The sequence below is a fragment of the Pipistrellus kuhlii genome, unplaced genomic scaffold (genome assembly GCF_014108245.1).
Source record: "Pipistrellus kuhlii isolate mPipKuh1 unplaced genomic scaffold, mPipKuh1.p scaffold_m20_p_10, whole genome shotgun sequence".
NCBI classification, from domain to species: domain Eukaryota; kingdom Metazoa; phylum Chordata; class Mammalia; order Chiroptera; family Vespertilionidae; genus Pipistrellus; species Pipistrellus kuhlii.
The window spans coordinates 21142034-21170028 of NW_023425405.1; the positions used below are offsets into that span (position 1 = coordinate 21142034).

The 27995-nt window shown below is 37.9% G+C and overlaps 2 protein-coding genes across 2 annotated transcripts in view; both read left to right on the plus strand.

The window, feature by feature from the left end:
- MGAM (maltase-glucoamylase) overlaps positions 1–27995 on the plus strand; it is a 143075-nt gene that overhangs the window by 89745 nt on the left and 25335 nt on the right. The gene's annotated exons all lie outside the window — the stretch shown is intronic.
- On the plus strand, positions 5468–27963 carry LOC118714077 (probable maltase-glucoamylase 2). Its single transcript, XM_036428995.1, has 15 exons — positions 5468–5574; positions 5900–6054; positions 6919–7090; positions 8434–8533; positions 9255–9367; positions 9884–10009; positions 12368–12499; positions 12595–12693; positions 14807–14920; positions 15816–15897; positions 17857–17974; positions 24866–25037; positions 25562–25678; positions 27492–27646; positions 27796–27963. The coding sequence occupies exons 1-15, from the start codon at positions 5476–5478 to the stop codon at positions 27890–27892; spliced, it is 1851 nt and encodes a 616-aa protein (XP_036284888.1). The 5' UTR covers positions 5468–5475; the 3' UTR covers positions 27893–27963.

Below are 27995 nucleotides of genomic sequence, written 5' to 3' on the forward strand. Positions count from 1 at the left end.
CTCTCACTTTGTCTCTGAAATTAAATATATATATATATATATATATATATATATATGGAAATATTTATATTTTTATATATTTCCATAAGAACATATATATTCTTATGGAAAATAACAATAGTTAGAAAATAATAATAATACAAATAAGCTTTGTTTCCTGTATCTACAACTGTAAATCTACCTTTGTTCCACCTGTATATCTCTTAAACATCTGACCTTTGGTTTCTGTGGTACTGATAATGGCTTAAAACTGAAATAAGGATGTTAGGGCAGACTGCATGCACAAAAAATTTTGTTTACCTAAATGTAGTAGATTTCTTGTCTTATTGATCTTTATAGAATTCAGTGGACTTTGGAACAATTTATGGCAATGAAACTAACCTTCTGGACCTTATAGACCTCAGTTTCAGAGGCAGCAGAAGTACTTAATGTCTGCTTCAAACTTAGGAAAATCAGTTATCTCGTGGTTATCCAGCACCCCCAAACTCTTTTACCACTGACCCCCCCCCTCCCCCAGACTTTTGTTATCTGAAGAGGATGGATCAGGAACATAATTTACATGTAGGAGGAATAAATTAATACATTAAAGAAATTTTCCTAGTTATAAAATAGAATACTGCTCTATTTTTCACCTCTCTAACCCCTCCTGGTGCATTAGGACTGAGCTTACTTTGTTTATAATAAGCATGTGAACATTGATGGAAGATATATTCTTGTGGTTTTTAGAGCAATTATATCAGATGTCAGCATCTAAAGTACTTGTCAGTATATTCCTTTTCCAAATGAGTAATGTTATGATATATTCTTTTGGTATTTTTAAATAACAAAATCTATAAATACATTCTTTTAATAAGAAATATTCAGATATTATAGTGGTGTACAGAATAAAATGGGAAAGTCTTACTCATTCATTAAGCTTCCTCTCTACCTCCAAATGCCTTCCCTAGAATCAATTAATAGCTTGGTGTGTATTTTTCCCTTGGTCTTTCTATGCTTTTGAATATATTTATATATTTTGCACATATATTTATGTATTTTTTTGTTTTGTTTTAACACAGATTTAATTATACTGTGTATGTTACATAATTTGCTCTTTAATTTTAGGTTATTTAAATGTATCACATTACTCTATTTAAAAAATAGTTTGCATCTGTTGAGATGGCCATATGATTTTTTATTTTGTCAGTGTTGCTTAATTAATTTTGAACCATTCCAGCTTTCTCTTGATAACCCTTACTTGGCCAGTATGTATTAAATTTTACTGCACTAATAAATTAAAATATAACATCTAATTAAAATTTTATACATCATGTTTTTAAGTGAAATAAGCTTAGTATATATTTTTGGTTAATTATTTATTTGGACTTTTCTTGCTAGTTTGTAGTCAAAATTATTCTAGTTTAATAAAATGAGTCAGGAAAGTTTCCACCTTTTCCTATGTTCTAAAAATATATTGATATAGAATATGAGAATAGTCTATTTCCCAAATTATCTGGGCAAGATGTCATTTTTTTTGGGGTAGGGATCTTTGACTATTTATAGTTTCCCATGGCTACTGGTCCTTTTAAGGTTTTCTATTTATTCCCACCTAGTTTTCATTAATATTATACTATTTAAAGATTCAAATTACAGTTTCACATTTATTGGCATATATATATATATATATATATATATATATATATATACAAAAAAAATAGTTGTCTCATAATTCTTTTATTTGTGTTAAAAAGCCATAGGTATCTGTTGTCATTCCCATTTTTGTTTTTAATCATGTTTGTGTCCCTCTCTTTTTGTTAAAGGAGAATTTGATGAGAAATAATTGTATTTCTTTTTTTTTAAAATATATTTTATTGATTTTGTACAGAGAGGAAGGGAGAGAGATAGAGAGTTAGAAACATCGATGAGAGAGAGAGTCATCAATCAGCTGCCTCTTGCACACCCTCTATTGAGGATATGCCCGCAACCAAGGTACATGCCCTTGACCGGAATCGAACCCGGGACCCTTCAGTCCCCAAGCCGACGCTCTGTCCATTGAGCCAACCCGGTCTTGGCAGAAATAATTGTATTTCTTTGATCTTTTCAAGGAGTCTCCTTTATATTTATTGATCTGCTAAACTAAAAGCAAAACATATCCTGACACTATAGTAATTATCAGTGTGGAATCATTGCAGGAATTGATACATATGCCACTGGAACATAATAAAACATCTCAAAATATATATTCATATTCTCATATATGTTCAATTAAACTTAGTTTATTATAAAAATGGCATTTCAAATCAGTAGTGGAAATAAGTCTATTTAATTAATGGTGGTATCTGTCTCATTTACTATGCTTGCTGACAGCACTGTGTCATATGACCTATCTAATAAAAGAGTAATATGCAAATTGACTATCATTCCAACACACAAGATGGCTGCCCCCATGTGGTCAAAGATAGCTGCCCCAATGTGGACATAAGATGGCCAATGCAAGATGGCCAGCAGGAAAGGGCAGTTGGAAGGGACAGGCCTGCAACGGAGGGCAGTTGGGGGTGACCATGCCTGCAGAGGAGGGCAGTTGGGGGTGACCATGCCTTCAGAGGAGGGAAGTTGGAGGGTGACCAGGCATGCAAGGGAGGACAGTTAGGGGTGACCATGCCTGCAGGGGAGGGCAGTTAGGTCAAACAGGCTGGCAGGGGAGCAGTTAGGCATCAATGCTAACTGCTTTGATGCCTCACTGCTCAGGGGAGTGGTTAGGAGGTGATCAGGATAGTATGCAGAAGTGGTTAGGGGCAATCAGCAAAGCAGGCAGGTGAGTAGTTGGGAGCCAGCAGTCCTGGATTGTGAGAGGCATGTCGAACATCTATTGAGGGGTCCCAGATTAGAGAGGGTGGAGGCTGGGCTGAGGTACATACAACCCCCATACACAAATCTTGTGCACTGGGCCTCTAGTACTTATATAAATACCTGAACAGAGCAGGCACTCATTTCATATTTATTTATGTATTTATTTATTTTTAATATATTTTATTGATTTCAAAGAGGGAAAGAGAGAAACATCAATGATGAGAGAGAATTAAATTATCTATCTGCTGCTTCCTGCATGCCCCCTACTGGGGAATCTATCCTGCAACCAGGGCATGTGCCCAAACCAGAAATTGAACCATGACCTCCTGGTTCATAGGTTGATGCTCAACCACTGAGCCACACCAGGCCTGGCTCATTTCATTTTTAATCTCTATACTGACTTGGCTTAGAGCACTTCTTTTTCTCTACTTGTGTTTTAGACTATGAATATAGTTTCTACCAGAGTTGATAACATCTATTTTCTATATTTCATGAATTTCATAACATCAGGTCTGCCATATTGTATATTTTGCTGTTTTATAGTGAATTTGTATTTTTTTTCCTTAATAATATTTCTATCACTTTATGTAAGTTTACTTGGGTGAAGAGATGAGAGCCTGTGTTCAGTTCAACACTTTGAACAGTTTGCCACCTATTTAATCCTCTCTAATAAAAGAGAAACATGCAAATTGACTGTACCTTTGCTACCCCCATAAGCCACGCTCACTAACTAATCAGGGTGAGTATGCAAATCAACCCAACCAAGATGGTGGTTAATTTGCATACCCAGGCCAGAGCAAAGACCAAAGGAAGACAGCGAAGACAGGTAGAAAGAAGCCAAGTGCTGTAGAAGGGAGTGAAGCTGTGGAGAAGCAAGCAGGCGGGGCGGTGTAGAAGGAAGGGAAACAGGCAGAGTGGGGTGGCGGGGGGGAGGGAGAGAAACAGGCAGGCACAGAGAGCACAGCAGGAAACCCTATTGCAGGAATCTTCCTTCAAGGGGCCTCTAGTTTATTATAACAAAACAAATTTTTAAGTAAGTTCATCTGAAAATTGTAGGACTTTTAGAAAAGAAACAAAGGTAATTTAAAAAATATATAATCAAACCACTCTGAGAAGCCACATGTGATATTTTTAATGTCACCCTCTGTCCTAGTTCTACCTTAAGTGTCTATTTTCCTTTGCTTTACTTTTCTCACCTTTTAGAAAACATGGCTTCCTGACGTATTGTTAGCCATGTCCATGCCTCTTCCTCCTGAGAAAGCCCAATCCACTTGGTCCATATCCAGATCACCTCTGTATGCATGCGGTGTGCCTCTGGGCTCATTTCTCATACTCAGTGTTCTCAGCCCAATGGACTGGTGGCTTCTCTGGGTCTGTCATGCATGGCTGTTTTGTTGGCTTAGAATAGTGCTCTATTTTTCACTTCTCTAACCCCTCCTGGTGCATTAGAACTGAGCTTACCTTCTACTTACCCGGAAGCCCTCCTACTCCACTGGTAGGTAGCCTTTTAGCTGGGTAAGAGGCCTGGTATGATTCCCTTAGCCCAGGGGTCCTTAAACTTTTTAAAGTGGGGGCCAGATCACAGTCCCTCAGAGAGCTGGAGGGCTGGACTATATGAACTACTAATTCCTACTGTAACACCTCGGCTGCGTTCACTGCCCAAAAAACCTGGCGGGCCGGATCAGACTCCTCTGCGGGCCGCATGTGGCCCGCGGGCCGTAGTTTGAAGACGCCTGCTAGCCCCTGTGAAGAACTGTGTATTCCAAGACAGACACTGTATCTTGTCTATCTCGATTCTATTCTTAGTTCTTTGTCTGATAGGAAGTTAGTGCATATTGGATGGCTGGCTAAGTGTATAAATAAAAGAATAAATAAATGACTGAAAGTAATTATGAGCGATCTTAAATTCTTGGGAAAACTGGTTATAAATAAACAGACATATAATACTTTCCTTCCTTCATTCCATATAATGCTAACTCTGTGCATTGTTACAGGAAATCTGCAGCTGGAAATATAATTGCTGCTGGAACCCTGTGTCAGACATCAGAGTCCCCACCTGCTTCTTCCCCAGGAACTGGGGCTATGAAGTCAAAGACGACCATAAAAAAGAAAGCACAGGTGAGCACTGTGTTCCCCAGCAGCTCTTTTTTATAGTTGTATAATTCAATACTATTGTTATTTATATCCAAAGCACTTCTTTTTATTTATTTTTCTATTGAATTTATTAGGGTGACATTGATTAATAAAATAATATAGGTTTCAGGGATACAATTCTATAATACATCATCTGTATATTGTATTGTGTGTTCACCATCCCAAGTCAAGTCTCCTTCTGTCACCATTTACCCCTCCTCTTTACCCTTTTCTATCTCCTCCCACCCCCTTTCCCTCTTATAATCATCATACTACTGTCTATGCCAATGAGGTGTGTTGTGTTTTGTTTTTGTTTTTGTCTTTGTTTAATCCCTTCACCTTTCCTACCCGGCCCCCAACCTCCTTCCCTTCTGACATCTACAACTCTTTATGGCCAGATTGGTTAACTGCAAAATAAAGGGTAAACCTCTCTCTCTTCCTCTCTCTCTTCTCTCTCCTCTCTCTTCTCTCCTCTCTCCTCTTTCTGTCACCCCAACTGCAGGATTTACTGCCATGTTGAAAAAGTTGAAAACCTCAGATCGGTTTGAAAATGATGTCGAACAGGCCTGCTTCACAGCTGAGTATCAGACACCCAGGCGTCTTCATTTTAAGGTCAGTTTGGTAGTTATCGTTGAATATAACTCCGAAGAGCACAGGGTTCAGCTTGTTCTCCTTTATGCACTGCATAAAAGTGTGGAAGCAGATGTACCTCTGTTTCTCTCTGCAGGGAATCTCCAGATCTGATGGGCAGGCTCATTTTTTTTTTTAATGGGGGACAAATGATTGGGGGGTTTTCTTCTTACAAGTCAGGAAGCATAGGGTTAAGAATGGGAAGCTATTTTCTTTGGGGGCTAAGTGGGAGTGAGAATACTTTGTAGCTCTAAATAGAGGGAAGTTTTGTGTTCCTGAGCTGCCCCTTCTGTTTTTCTCCTGACAGATCACTGATCCCTATAACAAACGCTATGAAGTCTCCCATGAGCATGTTCAGCTGTTTAATAGGACTGCTGGTTCCACCAACCCGAGCTATCACGTCGAGCTCATAAAGAAACCCTTTGGCATCAAAATAATGAGGATGAGCAACAAAAAAGTCTTGTGAGCGTTTCAACACTCTTTGCATATCTTTGAATATACAGTTCCAAAGTCATTCACTCTGACTTCCTGTGGGTGGGTGATCAGCTCAGTATATTTGGGAAAATGTTTGAATCTCAGAAAAAGTCAAAGCTTTCAGGTAAAAATCATTAGTGCTGTGAATATGTAATGACGACAGACCAATAAAACTAAAACTAAAATGTGACGTGCTGGTTTGCTGAGCCATATAAATACTCTTGTGATTCATGGATATGATGAAATAGGGAATTTTATTATTTTGAATTACCATTCACAATGGAACTCACCTTCACTGTTCAGCATTCCAAATTATGACTTCCTGAGAAAATTACCATCCAGCCCCTAATGAGAGCCTAAACTTAAGTCATAAATTGTACTGGCGGACATACAAAAATTAACATCAGGAAAAGCTGGGTTCAAATCCCAGTACTAGTAGGTCACCAGTCAGCTATGTGATATGAGGCCTAGGACCTCACCTGCTCAGTCTGTTTCCTTGTCCATAGAAAGGGAATCAAAACGTCTGCTGTTGCTACATGTACTGAGGCCATGTTCATAAAGCACCCAGTGCAGCGTATACATGAAATAGATGCACAGAAAATCTGAGGTCATGTTTGCTCATCCCATAATCATCCCACTTGAGTTTTTGGTATCAAATCTCCAATGCTGTGCTCTTCTGGAATTAAAGAATCAGAGACACCCTAGAAAGGTCTTCTCCAAAAGCATGAACGTGGATGGGAAGACCTGAAACAACTGTGTTCTGAAAGTGTACAAGGCAGGGAGCAGATCATTTCCTGGCAGAGAGAGCTGCTTGCTGGTTTGGTGACTCTCGCTCTTCCTCCAATGGCCCAGGTTGGACACGAGCATCGGGCCGCTCGTGTTTGCGGAGCAGTACCTGCAGCTGTCCTTCCTGCTGCCCAGCGCCAATGTGTATGGGCTGGGAGAACACGTGCACCAGCAGTACCGGCACGACATGGGCTGGAAGACCTGGCCCATCTTCACCCGGGATGCTCCCCCCACCAATGTGAGAGGCCCTTTCTCCTGATTTCTCACAGTGAGGGATACCTTCTCTCCTTTTCAGAAAGGAACTTACAGAGTGAGGAAAACTGTAAAGTAACCTACAGAGTTTGCCTCTTTACTATGTTGCCCAATTTATGTTCGAGAGTATGCACTTGTTCTTGAGGTTTATAAACTCACAGTACTAACATGTCAATTTTTCAAAACAGTTCACCTTAAAAATATATATAATTTAATGTCTATGCTTACTTCCCTTCCTTCTTTTCTTTCTCCTTTCCTTCCTTTCCTCCGCCTCTCCTTCTCTCTTCTTAGCATTTTAGGTTGAGTTTGTATTCTAACCAAGGGCTGATGCCGTAACTTTTCCTGGCTATTACTTTAAATCTGGCCTAATTTTGCATAGGTGTGCTAGTATTCCCTACTTTACATATCATGCTGACTCTGTTCTCTTCTCCTGGAATTTACTGTAATCAGTACAATTGCCCTATATGCCAAGGACTAATTTTGCACCATCACATAAGGAGTTCCGGTAAAGCTTTCCATATGTCACAGTCTCATATATTCTATTCTTACATCCATTACAATTATTCACATTGTCTCTCTTTATATCAGTGCTCTCATCAGAGCCCTGTGACAAGTTCAATATGTTTTAATTTTTTTTAAATTTTAAATTTATTACTACTTAAGTATTATATGTTAATTGTAGAGAGACCAGAAAATGCCGTTATGCATAAAGAAGACATTAAAAATTTCTCACAATACTGTCATCTTCTGCTAACATTTTATTATGTCATTACAAATATTTTCTAATTTTTAATAAATAAATTGGTTGAGGTATAATTATAGACCATAAAATCCACTTGGTTTAAGTGTACAATGCAATGGTTTTAGTACATTTACTGGGTTGTGCTGTCATTAACATAATCCAGTTTCAGAACATTTCATCACTCCAAAACCTTTTACACTTAATTCCTCTTTTCATCCCAGTGCTGACTCCTGTCTCAGGCTATCACTAATCTTTCTGTCTCTAGAGGCCTGACTTCTCTGTACATTTTATAAGGGAATCATGGCCTATTGAATTTGTGTCTGTATCTTTTACTTCGCATAACATTGATGAGACTTACTCATGTTTTAGTGTGCACTGGCACTTCACTTCTTATTGCATAGAGTATCCCATTGTGTAGATATATCATATACACATGTTGATGTTACCGTTTTAATACCTTTTGGGCACAATACTAACTACAACATGTGTTGACCAAATACATATTGCGAATGGCTTTTGATGATATTTTGGGATGAATAAAAGCATTTTACATATGTACTATTATTTCTTTTCATTTTTGTTGACAGCAAATGACTAACTTGTATGGAGCTCACACATTCTTCTTGTGCCTTGAAGACACCAGCGGCTCCTCCTTTGGGGTCTTTCTGCTGAACAGCAATGCTATGGGTAGGAAGCATCACTTTACCTTGGCAGGAATATTTTTGGGGATGCCGCTTTTATAAAAATGACACGCATGGTAGAACACAGTTTAACAGGAGGCATATTGGACCTACTATGCTCCATCTGAAACTGGGAACAGAAGTAGTTTAACCTGTCTAAAAATCCAGTTCATGCTGAAAGCTATTTTTATTGAAAACTGCCTTAGAGGTCTCTTTTTGTGTAATGTTTCCCATGATATTTTGTAGATGATAGGATTCACTGTTAGACCCATTCTGAGGACACCTGTAGGTTTCAACATGTAAACATACTGTCCGTCTGTAGCTGTTTCTCATAGCCCACCCTTTCCCCAGTCCAAAATCTTCCTCCTGTAACTTCTGGATGAGAGTTTACTTTTATTTTTAATTGTAGGTAAAATGATCTAATAAGGTTTTAAATATTCTTATTTTCTATGAAATAACTAGCAAATCCCAGACATTTGTATTTTTATATGGTCAGATTAAAATAGAATTTGTGTTTCATTCTCCTAAAAAAGTCAATTAATTTCTCAAAGGTGTTGTACTCATTTAATATGTGATAAGCTTCAGCAATCATGTAAAGGAACAGGTGTGATTTTCTTCTCTTTCAAAATGAGACAGACTGTTTTGGGTAGCTCACCTATTTAAATTATGCAGAAGAATATATATTTTCAACCACAAAATTCTAATGACTCTTATTTTAATTCTTGCAGAGGTCACCCTTCAGCCGGCTCCTGCAGTAACTTACCGCACCATCGGGGGCATTTTTGACTTTTATGTGTTCCTGGGAGACACTCCAGAACAAGTGGTTCAGGAATACCTGGAGGTATGGCTTTGTAGTTAGTCATTCTTTATTGCTGCTGTCTCATACACTCATTGTAAATTAGCCTGGGAAAAATAAAACTTATGGGTAAACTATGGATCATATATGTTGGGATTGTGAGTCTTCCATTCATCATATGTTTATTCTGATGCAAATTTATTGAGTGCCTTCTGTGTGCTGAGAGACACTGTGCAAGGCTTGAGAAATGTAAAAATAAGTCACCTAATGAGGTTTAAACAGATGCTGTGCTGTTTTCAAGGAACTCATGGTCCAACCATGCATGATCAGTCATTCCGAAGACCTGAGGCTACAAATCAGTAAAGTTCACTCATTCAGTAAATAAAAATTTAGTAAAAAAAAAAAAAAAAAAAAAAAAAAAATATGTACAAGAAATTGGCTCTGATATTTTAGATCTGAGAACTTAACAGAAAATGAAATGGAGACAAAGTTGTCTATATTGGACATGTTGCTACAAACAGTGTTTATTCTAAATGCCTGGACACTTCTTTATTTTTCTAGCTCATTGGACGGCCATTCCTGCCTTCCTACTGGAATCTTGGTTTCCACCTTAGTCGCAGGAATTATAATAACATCGAGGGATTGAAAGAGGTTGTAAACCGAACTCGTAAAGCTAGGATTCCATATGTAAGTTGGAACTTATCTTATCATGAACAAGATGCCATTTCCTATCTTTTATTTTTTTGTACCTAATTCAATTTACTAGGAAAAATACAGTTAGATAAATTGGTACATGGATGGATAGATTATAGATATACAGATGATGATAAATGATAATAGATAAATAGATAGATAGATAGACACATCTACTGTCATAAATTTGCAAACTAAATTACCTATGTCATCATGGGAAGAGCACAGCTGTGAAGTCAGAAGGATATGATTTTGAATTTTAGCTTTTCCTCTTTGTAGCTCTATGCAATGTTGGGCTAGTTAATTACTACCTCTGCGTTTTAGTTACCTTATTTATAAAATGAAAATTTATTCTAGTGGGCTGTTTCTGAAGAATGCCTAAAACTGTGCATGTAAAACATGTAACACAAAGGATGAACTCCATCAAAGTTGGTTGCTATTTCATAAGAGAAAACAACACCTGGTTAACATGTGCTCTGATTATTATAATGGTGACTCAAAGTGAGTTTCTCATAGTGACCTTGTATATTCTTTCAAGATCTAACATACTTATTTTGAAAGTTCTGTGGTTGTAAAGTATTTATGATGACCCATGTCCACTAGTAAATAAAAAGATCATTATTTAGTGTATAATATTTGAAAAGTTTCTCCCTGGAGATGCATGACACGTGGTTAATGAAGTTATCAAAACAATTAATTTTGGGCTCAAACTTTGAAACTGGGATTCAAACATATATTTGGTTAATACCTGAAGGAAGATATTATGGATGGAAATGACTTTGGCCTGATCTCAGAAGTTTTCAGTCTCCTCTCAGAGTAGCAATAAGGGCAGGCCATGAGATGAATTTTTCTTGTGAGAAAACCTGCTCATTGTGTGGTTTTGTTGTTAAGGGGAAATGGTTATGTATTTGATTTTACTTCTCCCATATCTGCTATCTGCAAACACCCAATTCCAGGAGGAATCAGGCCAAATCTTGCCACATCATTATTTTACAAATGCTTTCACATTCATGGTTGATCCTCCCTTAATTGGTATTTTGCAAATGAGGAAATGCAGACATTGCAATGTCAATCACTTTCCTGAGGTCACTCGAGCTAGCACAATGACAGGCCCAGGATTCAAAAGTGGTTCTTTTGGCTCCACGTGGTATTGGTTTCAATCTCCCCCCAGGCCTTTGAAGGGAAGAGCCTTTTGAGGTCTTACTGGTTCAGAAACAAATGAGCTTTCTTCCATGGATTAGATCTTTCCCATCAGGCAACTCTGGAGATCACCTGGGTCCTACATGACTGTCCGGTGTTAGAACAGCTGGTGCTGCATTGGTTACAGGCCACAGCCACATTTCCCTTCCCTTGTAAGTTACAGCCTCTGACACATGACCGGACCACCAACCACAGAATAAACAATTGCTTAGAAGACCTTCAGATCTCTTTGAAGTATGTGGCAATTGGAACAAAAAAGCATATGGAGTCAAAGGGTCTATCAAGAAAGCCCTAATTAATCCCCCACCTACTCCTGCATCTGACCTTGGGAAATGTCACTTAGCCCTTATACATTTCAATCTTCCGCTAAAAATCTGCTCCTCATAGGTTGGTATGCAAACACAAAAATAATGTGTGTATGAGAATTTGGTTAATTAAAGCTCTGTCCCTTTGTCATTTATCTTTGTTAATTATTACCCTACATGTTTTATAAGACAAGCAGGCTATTTTTCTTCTCTTGTGATATGCCTTACTTGATGTCTAGGGTCCAGGTTAGTACATGGTAATAACAATACTCATGGGTTCATTCAAACAAATATTTAAAGAGCACCTGTTTTATTTCAAGCATCTAAGTTCTCAAATTACAGGGATGAACAAGACACAGTCCTTATTTTCAAGTTCCTCTCAATATGTTATGGCAGGCGTCTATCAAGGCAAAGAGATAAAACTAAAACCTAAGAGTGTTCGAATCTTTCAAAAAAAAGGGTTTATTTACTCCTAGGAAGTAAATAAAGTCCTGGAAATTCCAGAATCATTAAGAAATATGGCTTGCCCTAGCTAGTATTGGACTCAATGGATAGAGCATTGGCCTGTGGACTAAAGGGTCCCAGGTTTGATTCCAATCCAGGGCACATGCCCTGGGTTGAAGGCTTCATCCCCCATAGGGGGCATGCAGGAGGCAGCCAATAAATGATTCTCTCTCATCATTGGTGTTTCTCTCTCTCTCTCTCTCCCTCTCCCTTCTTCTCTGAAATCAATAAAAATATATTAAAAAAAGAAAAAGAAAAATGGCTTCAGTTTTAATGATGAAGAATCAGAGTTATCAGCATGGTGATATTGCCTCAGGTCTAATTGGCCAGCCCTGTCTTCCAGGATGTCCAGTACTCTGACATAGACTACATGGATGGAAAAAAGGACTTTACTATCGATGAAAAGGCTTTCCCTCGTCTCTCAGATTTTGCCAAGGACTTACACGAACATGGACAGAAATATGTAATTATTATGGTATGCTCAAACACTTATTCCATGGCCTAGTATTCCCTTTAAAAATGCAAAAGACATTTATAAAAATAATATTTGTTTTCATATATATTTACTAGAATCCTGGCATCTTAAATAATACTGACTACCAGCCCTATAAGAATGGAAGCAAAAAGAGAGCGTGGATCATGGGGAATAAAGGCTTTGTCATTGGAGAGGTAATTTCTAAAAATAAATCCGAGTATATTACAGTCATTTGGGGGAAGTTTGTGCTTTTGGTACAACAATGAATAGAAGGCAATTTACAGTATTATTACTGTTTTCTTGGCATTAGAGGTTTCTGCTATTATTTTTAAAACAGTAAATGTCATAGTAGAATGATTAAAATTTTTAAGAATTTGTTTTTTAGTTGAAATATATTTGACATATAACATTGTATAAATTTAAGGTGTATAGCATATTGATCTGATAATTTGGTTATTCAATATGATTGCCATTGTAGTGATGGCACCTCTATCATATTACATATTTTCATTTTTTTGTGTGTGTGGTGGAATAATTAAGATTTAGACTCTAAAAAGCTAACCCTAACCTTAGAATAATACAGATAGTTGAAAAACAATATATTATTAGAAGAAAGTTAATTTATTCTTAAAGTTCTTCTGCCTTCCAATTTCTATTTTTCCCCCCAGACAATAAATTCAACTATGGTAATGGAGCAAGATGCTCATAGCCTAATGTGAAACCAACCTCAGCTAATATGTTTTTAATTTACATGAGACTTATAGATAGACCCCAGCCTTATTCTAAGGTAGCAATTTTAGGCATTTGAATAAGCTACTTTGGAACCTATTTTCAGGTCACCTGAGCTTTTGAGAATATTTTAAATCAAATCTTGTAGTCAGCTTTCTTTCCCAATTATGTGTGGGGTCAGCCGCAGATGATTGGATGATGGGAGATTTACTAAAACTGGCACTTCATCTAAAAGTTCACGTGGCCTCATTTCTTGTTGCTCCCAGGAAATTAATTTTGCAAAACTTGTCTTTTTAGGATTATCAATGAACACTTACCTAACTTCTCACTTACTTCCCATTATTGACTTTGCTTATGATAGTTCTTACTATTTGCTTTCTTTTTCATTGATTCTAACTTTTCATGAAATAGTAGTTTCCTTCCTTCTCCAAACCAATTCGTTACTTTTACTGTTTTGTTTGATGTGAATTTCTAAAATATCAGATAGACTGATATTCATATATAAGTACAAAATCAGAGGCCGTGGTCACATAAAAATTGTTTTGTTTACCAGATAAGTAGATTATCAGACTTATGAGTTATTTCAATAGTACTCATATTTGAGTGGTATGTAATTAGGAATTTGCATATAACCACAAAAACTTAATTACTTACCTCCATTGACTAATAAATAACAGAAATCATTTGATCTAAGATGTTGGCAGATGTAGTTGTGCTGGAGTTAATTGTAAAGGAATTTGGTTAGAATGAATGCTCCTGGGCTTGCTCTAGGGACAGTGTCACATATTCCTTTGTCATACCACCTTTTCCTTGAGGTTCAAAGTTTCTTCTTCTTATTATTATACAGTGACCCATCACCTAAAACAAAAAACCCAGATACAGCTAAGCTATTCATTACACTGACTGAGCATAAAGTTGTTTCTAAATGACAACCTAGAAATTTGTTGGGAAAATAAGCAAGAATGTATGTGTCTTGTGTCTTGTCAATTTAGAATTTTCACTAATTTGGCTATGATTATATCTTTGTGTTATTTGTGGACAATGTTAAAAATGAATCTTTAATAGGGATAGATAAGAAGAGAAGATAGAATAAGATATATTTGACCTGAGTAAGAAGCACAAAATTCATTAAACCATTTCAACAAAAATGTTTCTATGCCCAACCCAACATATTATCTATAAATGGCATTATTCAAGTCAGGTTTTAGATGATCTTCAATTAACAGCACATTAAACAAATTCATTCTCTTCTAAAATATCATCTAGTTAAGCTTTACATATTTTAAACATGTCAATTGGCCTGACATATGAAATTTTACTTCTTCTTCTTCTTCTTCTTTTTTTTTTTTTAATAAGAGAAAAGAGACATTTGCTGGCTTCTCATCTCTATAATAAGTTGTTTTTCCTTTTCTTTTTTCTCCCTTTGGTTCCTTTCATCTATTTTAACATTTAGTTTTAGGAGGACAGCCACAAATTTTAATTGTAAAATTTGGGCCTTCTGGGAGAAGAGATAGTAGCCAGCAATAAATGCATGCATGAATCATCAGACAAACCACCACAACTTTCCTTGTTTTTTAGGGATATCCTGGAAAGGTAGTCTTTCCTGCTTATGATAAGCCAAGTTGTACTCAATGGTGGACAGAAGAGCTTCATGAATTTCATAAAACTTTGGAGTTTGATGGAGTGTGGCTTGTAAGTGTTATTCCAGGATCAAACGTATTTTGGAGACAGATATTTCTAATTTTAAGATGAATTTTAACTCTAATCTCTAAAAAAAAAAAATGGTTTACTTGACATAGTGATATTTAAAATCCCTTTACTTAATGTTTGAGCTTATAACATATAATAAAATAGATGACTCAACCCCCTGAATTTTAATTCTCAATCTGCTACCTACTGGTTACTTATTTTTAAGAAAATCTTTTGCTTTCTCATGGACTCCGCTTTTTCCTTCATTAACTGTCTTTTAGCTTTAAAAATATTATTTTATTAGAAACTATAGGTGCTATTATTTGTAGCAATGATTTATTGAAATTTAAAGTAAATAATTAAAGAATAATTTAATGGTCCTCTTATTTTTTAGAGGATAACAGGTGAAAAATTTATTTGAAATTTGAAAAATTATCTTTTTGTTGGCAAGATTACACATCATCTATTTGCAAGCTCTTTTAAATAAATGGATTTTATCTCAATTCTATATTCTTATGCCCTGCACTAAGTAGAACAACAGAATGGGAAAATTATGAAATAGAATATTACTCTATCTTAAATTCTTTAAAACAATACTAGCAACAATAAAATCTCATAAAGCATGAATTAGCCTTTGAAATAGTATTTCTTAATTAACTAATTGAAATAAAGTATAAAAGGTTAAATGGATCTGATATAATTTAGAGTTGGAAGGTACTGTAGATACAATCTATTATAATCCAAAGGATAAAACCGAGGTCAGAAATTTTAAGATTACTTAAGATTCCAAAATCAATAAGAGACCTCAGCTATCCAGCTTCTAGTTTAGTAAACATTCTTTAACAACTAACTGTATATCAATAATTTTTTCCACTTTGTGTATTTCATGTCTCTGAAGGAAATGGAGGAAGTATCTAACTTGCTCTCAGATTCTGATGAGTGTGAAAAGAATATCTGGAACTATCCTCCTTTCACTCCCCGTAAGTTTTTACCTGTTTGTAATAATGTAGGCAGGAGACATTTAAAACAACCTGTAGCCAAAAGCAAGTTCACTTTCCAAAGGTTCTTTTGTTTTGTTTTGTCTGTTTTTATTATCTTAGTAGAGGCCCCATGCATGAAATCCATGCACTGGGGGAAAGGGGTTCCTCAGCCTGCACCCTCTCGCAGACCAGGACTCCTTGCTCCTTGCCATGGCTCATTGCTTGTTAGCGCTGCCGCAGAGGTGGGCTTCTGCTGCTGTGCTCGCCAGCCATGAGCCTGGCCTTTGACTGAGCTGTGCTGCCCCTGTGGGAGTGCACTGACCACCAGGGGGCAGCTCCTGCATTGAGCGCCTGCCCTCTGGTGGTCAATGCGCATCATAGCGACCAGTCATTCTACCATTCAGTCGTTTTGCATAATAACCTTTTATTTTATAGGATTATTATTATTTTTTAAAATATATTTTATTGATTTTTTTATAGAGAGGAAGAGAGAGAGATGGAGAGTTAGAAACATAGATCAGCTTCCTCCTGCATACTCCCTTCTGGGTAGGTGCCTGCAACCAAGGTACATGCCCTTGACCAGAATCAAATTATTTCCATTGCCTGGTTCTCCTATCTTGGAGCCCTTTGTTTCCAGCTTCCTAGGTGAAAGAGAAATAGAAGGGTAGAGGAAATTTATGGGCAAGACTGGAAGTGGGCTGTGTTCAATTTGTTTACAGAATCCCATCTCATAGTCTTTACTAAACTTTTAAGAGAAAATATGAAATATAATCTTACTAGAGGCCCAATGCACAAAATTTGTTCTCCCTGCATGATCTACAATAATAATCTGCTTCATGTTGATATTTACTGCTGTGTTGCTCACAATTACCTGAAAGAGAAGTTGGGGTGCTTCACTGGTTTGGGAAAAGTTTAGCTAAATCAGAAAGCAGGCCTAAATAAGTAAGTTTATTCTCTCTCTATAAAAGGCTAAATTGACTCTTGCTGGCGTCAATTGTACACATGTGTGTTTTGATCTGTCACTGTTGATCATAAATTGGTTGACACTACTATAATAGAGAAAGGGCACATAATGATATTAAAATATTTTTTCTAATTTATTTCCTTTCAATGTGCATGAATAATTAAACTAGTTGTAAATCTCAGGCCACAAACTGAGTCATGCCAGAAATATAATTGTCTTTATATTTTATAATTAAACATAATTTCAATCCCTGATTCTGCTGGGCTTGTTAGAAAAACTCAACCTCAGTCTTTCCTGGCCCTACCACTTTCTGAAATTGTGCCTCATATCCTATGAATAGGCAAGGCTTCATGAAGTAGGAGAGGAAGTATGACCCCCTGGTACTGGTCTATAAGGAGAAGGGGAAGAATGAGATTTCAGGCCACAAGACAGAAAGTGTTGACCATTTTAGGCATAAGAAAGGGAAAATACAATGACTATGCTGATTTTTATAAAGGCAGGATCTAAGTTCTCATTCATGAAACCACCCAAATATCTCATCTTTTAAAAAGTATAACTAAGGTGTGAATGCTTATGATTTTAGAGTGAATATGTTCCCTTTTCACTGCCCTCCTATTTTTCTTCATACATTCAATTCTTATTGATTAAATATCTGTAGTTATGTGTGTGTACTTTATTTATATTTTGTCTCAGATAAACTTCTCATTGCTCCAAGTTTTTTTTGTTTTTGTTTTTTTTATGTTGCCATCACTTAGTACCACTCTTTGTGAGCTCAAGAGAATGCAAATTAATTTTAATGATTTATCTCAGTGAGGGGCTTAGAATATGTCCCAGTTAGGAAGAGACATTGGGTTAGGATTTTAAATCTGAAAAGAGTTTTGTTAGGTAGAGATTGGTGGAGAAGGTACAGGAACCTGGAAGCAATTAGATTAAGTGATTATTTTGTTAGAGTTTGTTGACATGAAAGTGGCTCACCAATGGATATTTCCCCACAGGAGTTCTGGGCAGCTTGCTTTTTGCAAGAACCCTCTGCATGGACGCTGAGGTTTACCAGGAGCTTCACTATAATGTCCACAGCTTGTATGGCTACTCCATGGCAAGAGCCACAGACTCGTAAGCACTAGGTTTTCCTCCTACTTTGAGATTTGGGGAGCTGGGAGATAGAGGGTTTCTCTTGTCATCTAAGGGTATGTTTTTAAAATATAATTTTTTGGTTATGTGGATCTAGATACTCAGATCTTATAGGCTACTTAAAAGGTCTAATTCCTTCGCTTTTGTGCAGGATTATTGCTTATTGGCTTGTGACTAAGGACTTGATACTATAAGCAATAATGTACAAGGTATTTAGAACCCCCAATTGGAAGCCAGCTCTTGCTTGGGTCCCATTACTGAATGTGCTATGGTCACCACACAAGAACTGCCTGATTTAGCAAATAAAAATACAGGACACACAGTCAAGTTTGCAATATACATATGTATACTAAAAATTATTCATTGTTTATATGTAATTCAAGTTTATTGAGTGTTCTGTATTTACATGGCAACATTATAGCACTCCCTCCTGGCATTCTTCTCTACTGTCTTCCCCAGTCACCTTCTCAACTCTCTCTTCTGCCCCAAGACATACCCTGCACCACTATCACCATGATTACTACCATTACCACCATCATCACCACCATCTACATCACCACCACCACTACCACCACCACCACCACCACTCAATATGAAAGTCTAACAAAGAGACAGATACTTTCTGCAACAAATTCAGTCCTTTACATACTTTGTCACATTAATATTTCACTGCTGACTTTGTAAATTGAGGAAAAGCTCTCTGCAAAATCTCCCCGTCCCCACACCAAGGTGATAAATTATAATCATTATACCTAAGAGAGCAAGAAATTAGGGACTAAACTTAAGAAGATTTAAATTTAAATTTATAAAACAGACAAGGAAACTAAAGTCTTTGAAGATTTGTTGGGGACCTTCAAATGGCTCAGGAAAGAATGTCTTAGTTTTTCTCTGCTTATATCCTTTTGCTTTGGTATTTCTGGAACACCATAGTGGGTATAGGAGCAGGGAGACTTTGATTTCTAATGGAACTTTTCTCATTCCTTTTATTTGACTTCTCTAGTGTACATTACATCACTGACAACTCCTTTGAAGTTTGGTTCCTTTAGTTCTGAGACACCACTCTCTCTGGGCACACCTGCTCTTTTTCCAGCTGTCCCTTCTTAACCTCTGTTCCTTCTTGACCTCTGGATCTTTTTCATGTATTCTCTCACGATTGATAAATCTTAGGGGTCAACTTCTAGACTTCATTTTTTATTTTCTGTCAAGTACAAAGATAACTTATTCCTTCTCAGTTTTTACTGTAATTTATTTTAATAATTTTAAAATTTATAATTTTATAAATCTGTAGCTTAGATCTCTCCCTGATTTTCAGGCCCAGATATCCAACATTACCTTCTGATCTTCTCTCCTTGGATGTCTTATAGTACCTCCAATGGCATTCACCTTACTGTTACCTATTTATGCCTTAGCCCCACAGTCTAATCATTTTTGAAACTGCTCAATTTCCTATCTTGGTTTGTAGCAACACCATCACTACCTCCCAGACTCCCAAGTGAGAAACTTGGTACCATCCTCAAGTTATTTCTTTCCATCATATCCACTTCTACAATCAGGCTTTAGAACTTTTGATCCTAAAACATGTCTATAATCATCTCCTTTTTTCCTCCACTGACACTTTTTAATGAAGGCCATCATTATTGTTCAAGTAAACTTACATGAGTCCCATGAATACTAGTCTCCCTTCCCTGACTGTAGCTTTATTTCCTATTCATCTATCCCTACTCTTGCTATTCAAAGTGTGGTCCAAGGACTAGCAATATTAGCATCATCTGGAAACATATTAGAAATGTAGCACCTTGGCCCTCACCCTACACCTTGGAAATGATAATATTAGTTTTAACAAGGTTCCCAGGGGTATTGAATGTATGCTAAATGTTCAAAAAATCTACTCTACTACTGATGAAATTACCTCCTGAATCACACATCTGCTCTTTTCTTTCCCTGGTGAAAATCTGCTCACTTCTTTCCCAAGTGAAAAATTATCTTTGGCTTTGTATCTTCTATACAATCAAGTCCAGTCACTCCAGCCTAACCTGTAAAGTACTTCATAACTTAATTATTTCTTAGTATTTTCCTTTCATCCCTGCTACTCTTATATTTTATGCTCTTGTAAAAACATAACTGCCCTTGCTCCCAAATCCAAATGCTATTTCATTCTCCCATGTCTTAGAATGTATTGCTCTCCTTGCATGGAATGCCCTTTCCCTGCCCTGTCCATTTTTCAAATATACACTTACCTTTAAAACCTCCCCTCAGATGTTAAACCTTCCTAACAGTCCTAGGAAAAGATTACCCCTACACCCACCCCACATTTTGTGTTACCTTTGTTCATATTGTACTATGCCTAATATACAAGCACCTTGTATTACAGTTTTTAGGTATTTACTTTTTGTCTTGCTGGACTATCAATTTCTTGAGAGCATAGTCACCCCATATTTCCTCAGCCTGTGGAATCATGTGTATACTAAAGGCATGGCTGTTGAGTAAATAGCTGGCTTGAGAAAGAGAAGAATGGCAGGATGAGCCCAAAAGGGACCTGATGAATTAGAGGCACAAACTGGACCTATGTTGTTTTCCCACACCATTTTGTCTTCATGACTTAATATTATTCTGGATTGTCTATGAGAGAGTCCTTATCCACTAACTGCAAAAGTTTTTATTTCAATAAATGAAAAACTTCAAAAAAAAAGGGGGGGGGGGATACACATTTGATTTCATTATCTACCCTTTTCTGACTTTTTTCTCTGTCACTCAACCTTTCTGGGAAGTAAACTAGATGAATAAGATGTTACTGAAGACCAAAGAAACACTAAGCATGCTTCATAGAGAAAGGAAGGGACCCCATTTATTAACACTAGTGGACTCCAGGAATAATTTCCAAATCGGAATGAAGAAATATGCAGAGAGCCTGTGTGTGTGTGTGTGTGTGTGTGTGTGTGTGTGTGTGTGTGTATCTTGCTGGGGTCTTTGTCTTGCAGATATGCCCCCTACCTTCTTTGTGGCCCTGCAGGAAGGCCCCCAGGTGTCAGGGCACATCCTATAGTCAGTCCTGGCACTAGCATAACAATCCCCAGGGCAGTGCATTCTTCACAGTTCTATGGCCTCTGCATTTAGATAATAAGTTCTGCAAGACCAGTTTCCTCCTCAAAGACAGTTTCCTCATCTTTAAAATGAAAATCTTGGACTGGTGTTTCCCATTGTAGCATCCATCTTGTATGAAAATTGCTGTTTGAAATTTTAACCCTGCTATTTGGCTTCTGTGGATTTAACCTCCCCCAGACAAGACCATCAGTGCTGGTGCCAGGCCAGGCCCCTGGTTGAGGTCTCAGGGCCCCAGTACATACTTAAGAACTTGCAAGAGGGGGCTGGAAACACTCCATATTTGGGAGACAAAGAGTGTAGGATCATATAAATAGGGAGAATTCCTGCATATTGGGGCCCAGAATTTGAGATACATTTTCCTCTGGACCCGCACCATAATAAATATAATTCCATCTCTCTAAGTATTGCTTTGTTCTTCTTTGGTTTTCTGTAACACCATATCCCTTCTTGCTCTGATCTATTTTGACTCACGATGCTTCTAGGAGTTGAAGGTATGGGGAGAGTGGATAAATGGACAGGGCAAGCAGGGCAAGAAAGAGAAAGTAAGGAAAGGCAAGAGGAAGGAAAGAGAGTTTCAAATTGCTTCATTGTTCAAATCTCCATATGATAAAAGTACTATAAAATCACATTGAGATTGGTTAATATGTTCTGAAGCTATGTCAATAATGGTTAATAGTTAAAAGGTCAAAGTTCCCAGAGAACAATGGAGATAAGTGCAATTTAGCTTTCAGGCATCAGACAGAGTTGGTTAAAAATCAGGTAAGATTCTCATTCAGTTGGATCTGGGCATCAGGAGAATTTAAATCATGGATCTGATGAACGTTTAGCTTAATCTTTGCTGGAAGTGTTGGACCCCCCGAAGGAGACCCCTGCCCTGACCCAGGATCAGTGACAACCCAGTCAAACGCAAGAGACGGCACTTGATGCAAACAGCAAGAGGATTTATTCCAGCATGCTGGGACCTGACCTGTTACTCATGCAGGAGCAGCCAAGTCAAGTCCCGAGCAGAACTTCTTACAGGCTTATAAAGGCAAAAAAACTGCAAAGTTAGAACAAAGGACAAGGGGAGGGGCTCTTCCAGAAAGAGGGACAGGAATTCCTTGAGGGGAGGATAGACATTATCACAAGGAACAGGGTGGAACCGCCGCAGGACGTTGATAATACATCCAGTTTACTACCTCTAGGGGCTGAGTCTGGTGGTCTGGTGCTGTGTGGCTCATACCTTGTTTTTCCTGGGGCAGTTCTAAAGGTCACATTCTTACGGGAAGTCTGGGCTAGCAGGGGAATTTTTCTATATTATTTCTTTCGGCCTCTACCGAAGTATAGTTTGGGGACAGTAGTTACTGGTCTACCAAGAGAATAAAGTTCACTTTCCTCTGGCCTGAAAGTAGGAAGAAACCAGAACCTCTCAGATATCAAGACCTGACCATAAGTAGGCCCAAACTGAGAGATGCAAAATAGAGACTTAGGGATCTCTGGGTAAATATTTCCTCTAAGCTGGAAAAAAAATGTTACCTAATCATATTTGTGGTACTATAATGGGCTGACTCTAAATGAACACTAAATTCATTTAACTTCATTTCCTGTTTCAATTTCACTTTACATAACTTGAATGTGTTTCTTTAATGACTGAGGATTGCAGGATGCAGGAAACCCTCTAGCCAATGGTAACAAACACCAAATATTGCCAGTCCTTATAAAAGGAGAAATGAGGACAGGAGTGGGAAAGTGACTCCATTCCATTCTACCCCCATTTTTGGATCATTTAATTGTCAGAATGGGGAACTTCATTTTCTTAAACTAGTATTCTATTTCAGAATTTTCTTTCTTTTTTCATTATAAGTTGTTCTGCATGTGTACACTCCTCATAACATCCTTAGGAATGCAAAGAGGAAAAGCATTAGTGGTTGTGATAGTGCCTATGAGGAATTGCCCAGTGTCTGGTACACTGGTCTCAGGCCATGTATTGTAAAGAAAGATAGTAGAGTTTGCCTGCAAAGAGGTAGAAGCAACTATGGCTCAGGTATCACCATCCAATAGTTGTATTATTGTGCAATTTTTAAAACTCTAAAGGTAAGTGTGAACTGTTTAGGAGAGGAGAGAACAGGGAGAGTCCTAAGCAAAATAGTGTTCTGAATAAAAGCTAGGAAAACAGCCTATATCTTACTTCATGTTATCCCATCCAGATTCCCACTTCCGGTCTCAATTTTTTATCTTTAATTTTTTTGTTTTACTTTTTATATAGTTTTTACTTGATATATAATATTTTATAAGTAATACAATGAAAATATTTACATTTTAGTTACTTTTAACTTCATTAAGAGTGCCATATGCCATCTTTTGAGACTTACTTCAAGTAATACTGAAACAGGAATTTAAGGGGTAAAACAGGAATCTAAGGGGTAAAATAGGTTTAGGCAATTTTAGAAATTTTGGAAATTAAGGGGACCATGGAGGAAGCACAGGGCTGCAGAGCAGCAGAAGGTATATTTCCATAGAATAGGGCAGTGGTTGGCAAACTCATTAGTCAACAGAGCCAAATATCAACAGTAAACGATTGAAATTTCTTTTGAGAGTCGAAAACCGGCTTCTGCAAATGGGCCACGAAGTTTCAATTGTACTGTACGTGTGCGCCCACACGTGGTATTTTGTGGAAGAGCTGCATGTGGCTTGTTAGCTGCAGTTTGCTGACCACTGGAATAGGGGAAGTTGAGGAGCTGCAACTTCCAACTGAAATAGGTACATTTCCATAGAATGAGGAAGCTGGAAACAGCAAAAGATTTATATTTACAAAACAAAGAGAAGAAAGACCTTCATCCAGAGGAGAAGAAGAAAGCCCAAAGGGAATAGGAAAACAATAAGGAAGGAGGGGAGGAGAACCTCACATGTCCTGTGAAGTTTGACATTTGAGCCCAGGAGTTACTATAGTGACCAGTCTAAGGGAATAGTGACCAATCAGAGGGGATATCAAGGCATCTGTAGCCTTTATAAGCCTTAGGGAAAAATAACTCAGTGGGAACCCTTTTCCCCTCCCTACCTGGGAGTCCATTCTGTAGGACTGTTTCCCTCTCTCCATGTGGGAGTCTGTACTTGTTCTTCAAGAAATCTCCACCTTTGCTATACCACTTTCTGTCTGTGCATTCATTCTTTGATTCTGGTGGACAAAGAATCCAGGTTCCAGTCCAAAGATTCCATTTCGATACTAGCTTGCATAGATTAAGATATTTTAACACTGGGGATTGCTAATAATAAACTCTGAAGCTTTAGAGGAACCCAGGTTCCTGGAGCCCAGACTGTATACAAAATCTCCTCTTAGGCAAAGAGCAGGTAAAGAGTTCTGACCTGAGCTGGTGTTGTGCTAAACAAGATTATGAATAACAGCGAGGCATGGAACCCAGGTACACTGGAAAAATTTTTCTAGAGGAAGAAGATAGTGCCAATAGCCCCTCATTCCAATTTATCATCATCAACCAAAAGGGCCAGAGCACAACCAGATAGAAGATGGAGGAAACATAATCAGGAGTCCAGGAGCCTAGAGTAATTCCTTGAGGGTACTGACTTAGAGGTTTTTATTGTCTTACATGAGGTTTGCAACCTTACCTAGCAGTAAGAAAGAAGCTCTCAAAAACACTAATCCAGTTTGCTCTCTTTCATGATACACTAATGTTTTTCTCTCAGTTTGCTTGGAAAGTCCATTGCTGCCTTTGGTATAGGTTAAATCCTTGACATTCACAGTTAATTTCACATTCAGTTGACTGTATTCCTTTTCAGGGCCTTGAATACTGTCTTCCCCAATAAGAGGAACTTCATCTTATCCCGTTCTACTTTTGCTGGGTCTGGCAAGTTTGCAGCTCATTGGTTGGGGGACAATGCAGCTACATGGAATGATCTCCAATGGTCCATCCCTAGTATCCTTGAGTTCAACCTATTTGGCATCCCCATGGTGAGTTTCACTCTCAATCAAGGAGCTTTGACATTCTTTCCATTCCATTACCAAACTTTGAGGGGTCTGAAAACGAATGAGCATATGACTCACTTTGATATGTATTGGAAAAATCATGTGTTGTGTGAGCTGCCTTCTGATGATAGGGTGGTAACACTTTATAATTGGCATCAATGGATTCTCTGAAGTTAGAAAGGAGACTCCATGAGTAAAATGTATCAGTATCACATAAAAATTCCATCAAAAGCATCAATGATAGCAAAGCATGAAATTGGGAACTAAATATTGAGAGTGAGCCCTTAATAAAACATGCAACAGTCAGTATTTTTCTCATCAGTCAGTCCATGATTGCATACTTTCCTTATTCTCCAACTTGGATGGGGGATTGCCATGAAAGCTCAGGACCTCTTTAAGCATGGAGTGATGGGAATGAGAGATTCTTATTTCCCTTATCACATAGGTATACAGTCAATGCTTTCTCCTCTCTCACTGACCACTGAGCTGTATGTATGCCTATTCTCCAGGTCGGTGCCAATATCTGTGGTTATACCAATGATACCACAGAGGAGCTCTGCAGAAGATGGATGCAGCTTGGAGCATTTTATCCACTATCCAGGAATCACAATGGGCCTGAGTTCAGGGTAAGGTCCCTAAGAGAAGTCATGGAAACTTCTTGGGTTATCTAATCTACCTGTTCTCAAAGAGGAAATAAGAAAATACTTCCAGGTTGGCTCTAAGTGCAGGAGCACAATAGACAAATTTTCAGTGATTGACTAAAAAGTAGGGGGGTGATGATGATGTGTGTGTGTGTGTGTGTGTGTGTGTGTGTGTGTGGAAAAAAATAATATATTTATACAAACACACATACACATACTAGTGGCCCAGTGCATAAAATTTGTATAGGGGGTGGGGGGTTCCTCAGCCCAGCCTGCACTTTGTCCAATCTGGGACCCCTCGGGGGATGTCCAACTGCTGGTTTAGGCCCAATCCCTGCCAGACATCCCTCTTGCAATCTGGGACTGCTGGCTCCTAACCACTCACCTGCCTGCCTGCCCGATCACCCCTAACCACTCTGCCTGTCAACCTTCTTGCCCCCAACTGTCCTCCCCAGCCAGCCTCATGGCCTCCAACTGCCCTTTCATTAATGGTGGTATAGAGTGGTTCTATTTGGAAGGGGGAAATAGGCAATTTGGGGAACAGAAGAAAGGAATAAATTTAGATAATTTTTTCTAGAATTCAGTTCCAGTAATACTATACAGGATGACAAGTTAAAATATGATATGCACATCTTTCAAAGAACAAGGTAAATGAACAATAAACAAAATGCGTGTTCATCATTGATGGAAAATTTGTTTCTGGGTCCTAAGAGAATTAGATTTCCCTCATAAAGTGTTCTTTCTTTGCTCTTAGATAAAACCTGCTAAAAACTGTCTTCCTGATTTCTTTGTACTTTGTGTATTGAAGAATAAAACACATTTTGATGCTGAAAACATTATAAATAAAACTATATATGCATTTTAAAATTGCAAATTTATAAAAGTGCATAAGAAAAAAAGATGGATTATAGGTCATGGTGGTTTAAGGCACTGGATTTCAATTAAAAATATTTTTATTGATTTCAGAGATGAAGTGAGAGGGAGAGATAGAGACATCAATGATGAAAGAGAATCATTGATCAGTTGCCTCCTGCACACTCCCTATTGGGGATCAAGCCCTCAACCCAGGTACTTGCCCTGACCGGGAATCGAACTGGTAACTTCTTGATCCTGGGTTGTCCCTCAAGCACTGAGCCCACGAGCTAAAAAAAAAAAAAAAAAAAAAAAATTCTTTTTTTTTTTTTTAATAATATATTTTATTGTTTTTTTTTTACAGAGAGGAAGGGAGAGGGATAGAGAGTTAGAAACATCAATGAGAGAGAAACATCGATCAGCTGCCTCCTGCATAACCCCCTATTGGGGATGTGCCCACAAAACAATGTACATGTCCTTGACCAGAATCGAACCTGGGACCCTTCAATCCACAGACGGACACTATCCACTGAGTCAAACCAGTTTCGGCTTGAAGTTCTTTTTAGTGGTAGTATGATTTTATTATTATTACGGTATTTGCCAAATGAAGTATCATGAGAAATGTCAAAGTATGAAATGAATTAGAGCAGCTCTGAGGGCTATCTCTGTAGGTTTATTATCTTGAGGAAGTCATGAATCAATGTCAGAAGACATGTGTCAAATTTAAACTCTGTCACTTGCTTGCAATTTTACACCGCATTTTTTATATGGTTTTCTCTTCTATAAAATCAAGGAGCAGGTAGGTCCCAGATTCTTTCAGTTCTGGAAATGCTTTCACATATTCAAGTTGGAGAACATAGCTATTTTCATTTGAGAAAACTTCGTATTAAAGGGGACTTTTAAACTATGATGAAAATGGTTAGTAATCACTTATGTTTCCTTCTAGGACCAGGACCCTGCTGCCTTTGGTGAAGACTCTCAGCTGTTGAGTTCCTCCAGGCATTATCTGAACATCCGCTATACCCTGTTGCCCTATCTCTACACCCTCTTCTACCGAGCTCATACCCTGGGGGAGACTGTAGCGAGGCCCCTGGTCCATGAGTGAGTTTCCTTACCCGCAAAGACGATCTTTCAGATCATAAGGTCACTTGGTCACTTCCCTTGTTAGTAGTAACAAGTTAGGACCTTGTTTTCATATAATGAGCTGCTCTCCTATGTTGGAGGCTTCACCTGCCTTCTCTATTTTCCAGATTCTACCAGGACAGTGCTACGTGGGAGGTGCACGAGCAGTTCTTATGGGGACCTGGACTCCTCATCACGCCTGTGTTACGTGAAGTGTGTTTATAATCTAAGCAGAGGGGTGGGATATCAACACTAGTCCTCATATCTCTATAGCTGAATAAGTCAGAGGCTGAATATGTTTGGCTCCGTTTAAATATAAATATGAATA